This window comes from Corvus brachyrhynchos, unplaced genomic scaffold (assembly GCF_000691975.1).
Source record: "Corvus brachyrhynchos isolate BGI_N302 unplaced genomic scaffold, ASM69197v1 scaffold54, whole genome shotgun sequence".
NCBI lineage: Eukaryota > Metazoa > Chordata > Aves > Passeriformes > Corvidae > Corvus > Corvus brachyrhynchos.
In genome coordinates, this window is record NW_008237902.1 from 1,433,198 (window position 1) to 1,438,579 (window position 5,382).

At 43.2% G+C, this 5,382-nt stretch overlaps 1 protein-coding gene across 1 annotated transcript in view; it reads right to left on the minus strand.

Moving 5' to 3' along the window:
• Positions 1 to 5,382, minus strand: part of SLC25A48 (solute carrier family 25 member 48) — a gene marked incomplete at its 5' end in the record, with an annotated part of 14,079 nt that overhangs the window by 2,285 nt on the left and 6,412 nt on the right. The window contains 3 exons of the mRNA XM_017732933.1: positions 441 to 570; positions 3,740 to 3,873; positions 5,104 to 5,352. Coding sequence (XP_017588422.1) covers positions 448 to 570; positions 3,740 to 3,873; positions 5,104 to 5,352 — 506 coding nt within the window. The remainder of the gene's footprint in view (positions 1 to 440; positions 571 to 3,739; positions 3,874 to 5,103; positions 5,353 to 5,382) is intronic.

The following is a 5,382-nucleotide window of genomic DNA, read 5'->3' on the forward strand; positions in this document are numbered from 1 at the left end:
GAAAGAGTGAAACAGTGAGTTGGTAGTCAAGGCACTTTGAAACAGCTTAATTTCATATCTTTGTGGATAGAACAAGGGAAGAAAGAATACTGTGCAGGGACTACAGTAAAAATAATATTTCAAAATTTATAAATTTTATTAATTATTAATTATTAATTTAGAGAATATTCTGCTTTCAAATTTTTTTTCTGATTGATATTAATTAAAATAATCACAACAATCAGAATGGGTTACAGTGAAGCTTCAGGAGATGTAGACTGAAACTAAAATCCATTGGCACATCTGCTGTCTGCTCGGAATCCCATGGACCCAAATTGTGTTTGGCTATTCAGGTGTAGGTACCCATGTAAGTAATATGACTTTCAGAGGATCTATGCAATTGCAACCCTATTGGATTCAAAGATTAATTCTGTAATTTTAATAAAGCTAGAGGGTCTGACCTGGGAGTTAGGGATTGGTCTCAGTTTGGCATCTTTTCATTGCTTTGAGAGAAAGTTCATAGCCAAGAAACATGGCTGCACTCGATGGGAATCCTCGCACTGTATTTACCATGAGGCCCCTAAAAAAGACCTGTTGGGGATGGAGAAAGGTTAGAGCATAAGAATATACTGACTGCTTTAAGAAGAGGAAGAAAACATTGACTGAAGTCATTGTGGGATTCTGAAGAACCAAATCTTTTTGGTTTGCTTGGAAGATACGCTCCCACTGCTGGTCTTAGCTGAGGTCGGCACTGGGGAACGGGAATGCAATGGCAGAAGTCACTGGTTTGGTATCATTGTGCCCTGTGCTCCCTATGGACCCCCATCTGTACGTACCAGCCAGAGCTACAAGAGGTAAAGGGTAAAAGCTGGTCTCATGGAACTGGTGTAAAACAGAAAGCAAGAAATCTAAAATGTCTTCCAGTGTTGTCCTACCTAGCTACAGTCATAGGGTGACAGAACCACACAGTGCTCTGGGTTGGAAGGGACCTTCAAGCTCACCTTGTTCTAACCTCCTGCCATGGACAGGGGTACTCCCCCAGACCACATTGCTGCAAGCCTCGTCCAACCTGGCCTTCCTTCCCTTTGCATCCATAAACTTGTAAACCCTATGCAAACCCCAGGGTACAAGAAGGCTCTGTTTCCATGCAGGAAATGCTCTGACCCCCGGGGCTGGGTCTGTGGGCACAGAAGATGTTTGGAAAGCGGAGAGGGAGCGGTGTGGCTGCGAGCCGGCCCAGCCATGTGGGCACTGTGTCACAGGGATTATTTTTCAGGTTTCACCTTTGAGCATAGAAGGAATTTTTCAATCAACTGAAAACCAGACTTCCTCCGTACCTTGCTGAGAACTCTCTCACTACTGCCTTTGGCAAAAATATTTGATAGAAGCTGATATTTTCACATGAGTCTTCCTAGGGTCAAACTTTGGTACCCATACATAACCCAGTACTTTCTTTAATTAAAATAATAAATACCAGCTTCCAGATTTCCTTTTCTGCTCAATATATTTCCTTTTAAAAGATGCTGGCATGTACAGGAGTGAAAGATTATGTGGCTTTTAAGTGCTCGAACAGTAAAGTGCTTTTGAAAAAACCTTGTCACTTCTGACTCCTGGCCTTAACTGGTGTCCCTTTGAACCCCCCCTCACTACAAACAGCACACCCTGGTGTGTGCGAGGATGGGCACAAACTGCTCGCTTCGGGGTGAGTCTGCTCATAACATGATGGTTGCAGGGAGTATCTCTGCTGGCCCATTTCTCACAAAATCATTCCATTAACCACCACGGCTCATCACCACAAGTCACCAATCTAAACACCACAAGTTCACAATAGACATGAAAAGGAGCATCAGCAATTAAACCCCTTTCCAGGCTTTATAACGGCAAAGTTCCCATAGCTATTATAAAACAAACATGAAAAATCTTGTCCCCAAGAGCAGAAGACCTTAGACTTAAATGTATAACCAGTTTTTCCCTTGAAATTACTGAACTCTACTAAAAATCATCCTATCTTATGTCCAATAAATCCTAAGCATAGTGCTGACTTGTTTGAGATAGAATCAAAATATGTTCACATAGTTTAGATAAAACTTGCAATGTGAAATTGCTGTGTTGGGACATTTTGCATATTATTTGATTTATTGGGATGTTTTATTTTGTTAGTAAAGAGAAGTTTCTGGGAGGAAATTCAGTGGTTTTGCATTATCCATAAAGTAACTCAAGAGAGCCAAGTTAAATAATAATGAAGATTTAGGATGAAAAGTCCAGAGGCATAAATTTTTCTTATCAGAATGAACACACCTGGCTCTGGAAAAAGACAAGGGTTATAGTTGCATTTCTTTGTGTACATCAAGCAGTTTTTTCCAGCACTGAGAATGCTGTTCCTTTGTCCCAGAATGAAAACATACAGCCCTGGGTTTGCCATTTGTCAGTCGTGAATCTCCCAACATTTAAAAAGATTTTTCTTACAAGAGCAGGATCCAGTCTTGCTATCAACTATTACTCAATCCTACTGATGGCTTTGGGGCAGGTGCCAGGTGTGACAGCAGGAAAACTACAAGAAGTACAGAACTCCAGCAGCAAACCCTTACAGCTGTTAATTCAGGCAGGACAAGGAGGGCATAGGATGAGGATGAGGATGGAGAGAGAAGGGAAAACCCATGGAAGTTCCCATTTCAGCCACCCTACTCTGAAAGTGCACACCAAGGGGAATGCACGAGGCAGGTACTGTAGAGCCTGGGCAGCCTGTTCCCCCTCTGACTGTCCAAGCACAGTCCCCAGCAGCTCTCCAGGTGCTTGTGCTTCACAGGAATGTGACTTTTTTCACTCAGTGGCGAAAACTGAACCACACCACAGGCTCCTGTGACAGCTAGCTTAACGTAGTGGCATGTTAGCAAATATTGAAATCACACTGACTTGTGATTTTGTGGGTTATTTTCCTGCTTGTAACTTGTTGCATTTCTCACAGAATGTGAAAATTAAAACTTTGGAGCTAAGAGCCAACGTGCTGTTCTGATGATAAATCCAGATTGATTTCAATATCAGAAGACATTACTTCCACAACCCTGCCTTGGCAATGCAATAAAACTTCAAACCCTTGTTCCCTGCCATTCACATTTTACTGAGGCAATGTTTGCAGGTAGAATAAATATCTTTTATTACACTAACAGACAGAGTCAGAAAAGGGGGATAAGCTTTTTGGCACGCAGCCCTTCTTCATGTTTGAAACGGAAGCAATCCTGATTTAGGAACGCTGACAATCAACTCTACCTGGGTGCAAAATGAGGGCGTGCAGTGCAAAGCAACTCCACCAAAGCATTGCCCAAGGTGACCAGACATACCCAGAGTGCCAAGACAGTCCCACCAGAATTGGTTCATTGACATCAAAGTCAGTGGGAAACATTTGACCTCTGCATTTTGTAGAAGCAAGCACGGAGGTAAGACTTTCTACTTCTGATTTATGATAAGTCAAATTATATCCATTATTAAATACAGTAACATGAAATGTTGTTTGAAGTTAATTACACCAACAGTGTGTGATCCCCAGTCATTAATTTCTTTATTGTGTAACATGCATTATTACTCTCACTTTTTCTGATTTAGAAGGAATCTGCATGCTAATTACCTACTGCCATTATAATAATTTAGTACTAACTGCCTTTAGCTGTCTCTCAACCCTGCAGACAGGTTTTTAACAGCCACTGTATTTTCTAATTGACAATTAAATACCTAATAACCAGATTTTACTTCAAATGTCACTTACTTTTACGCCCTCATTCTGGTAGCTCTGCAACATGCAGTCAAGGGTCCCTTTGTACTGGTTTAAATAAACTCCATCTGCCTGAAGTCGACTTTTCACAACATCCATTGGAGTACATACTGCCCAGGAAACAGCTCCTGGAAAAATGCAGAAGTATTTGAATAATTCCTTCTCTATACTTCTTTGGCCGCAGGTCAGTGAACTCAGAAATTGACCTCTCATCTATCACATCATATTCATGCGATATTCATGTCAGGGCATTCACCCTGCTCAGGCACCAAAACAGTGTTTCTGGGAGAAAGTTCCTGGTTTCTGGAAGAAGCATTCAGATTTTGGAGGTTATGCTGCTGATCAGATGTAGGCAACCCAAGAGGGGCTTCTCCAATTGCAAATCTATCTGCTGCTGCTTCTGGTGGAACGTGGACATGCCATGGGAAGAGTCTGAGCTGCCACTTGGGACTATTTCAGAAAAAATGGAGTCTTCTGATAATTCCACTGTAAAGCAAAGTTTGAGCTGAGGATACGAATAAGAGGTAGGTGCATCTCAGGCTGCCAGGATTAGGCTCCACGCAGTGAGATATGCTATCATTCCTCTAAAGAAACACCTATTTCCATTGATCAGCCTGCAGCTGAGTGGGATGCATTGCCTCTGGAAAGATCAGCACACGACTGCAATCTGTGGCCCAGCTGGACAGACAAGAATTTGTCTGAACCTACATGAGTGTTGGGGCACACTAGAAAAGCTGTCCAGGGGAACCAGGGGCCTCTTTATTTGAGGAGGAATGGAGAAGGCATTTTATTATCATTACCTGAGCTAAGGATTGATTTGCCTTTATGGATCTGCAATTTAGAAATGGCCAAGAAGTCGGGAGTGGGTGTAGGGGTGACCTTTCACATGGTGGGGGATGCACGTGCCGGCCTTACTGGCAAGCATATACATGGAAAAAAGGAGATCAGTAACAGTCAACTTGGCTTCTGCTAGGTGTGGGTAGGTGCACTCCCTCCTGGTGGCCAGCCAACAGGTTGAAGTCCTCTTCTGGAGAAATCTTGGCTGCCATGTATCCCTGGCAATGTGATTGGCAGGCTGCCCTGAGGCATCCAGGGAGACGAAGGCAGTGTCTGTTCTCCTCTTCACTGACACTGAGCCCAATGAAGGTCTGATAACACGACTTCCATAAAGTTTGTCAAGTCATAAAGTGCAGTTGTGGTGCCAGAAAACCTGGCCCTGGGGGAGGAAGGTCATTCAGACCCGTGTCCTCTCCTGATGTTCAGGATGATGCGGAGGCCCTTGAGTCACCCTCGTAATCTGCCCTGAGAACCTTCCCGTCCTTGTTTTGCCAGTGCTGTGAGGAAGTAAAGGTGCTTACCTGCTACACCCCCTGCCACCCAGATAGAGGAGGGATTAGGAGAAATGCTTCCATCAGGAGTTATCCAGTCACAGAACATTGCGTAAGGAATGAAATAGGCGTAGTACCCAGGAACATCCCTTAGGAGCATTGCTACATTGCCTCGGTATACTCCTGCTATCCCCTCTTTCTGCAGGATTGTCCTAAAGCAGTGAATTGGGCCTCGGTACACAGGAGATCCAGGAACTGTGGATTTTAGCTTAACACTTTCCACAAAAAAAAAAAAAAAAAAAAAAAAAA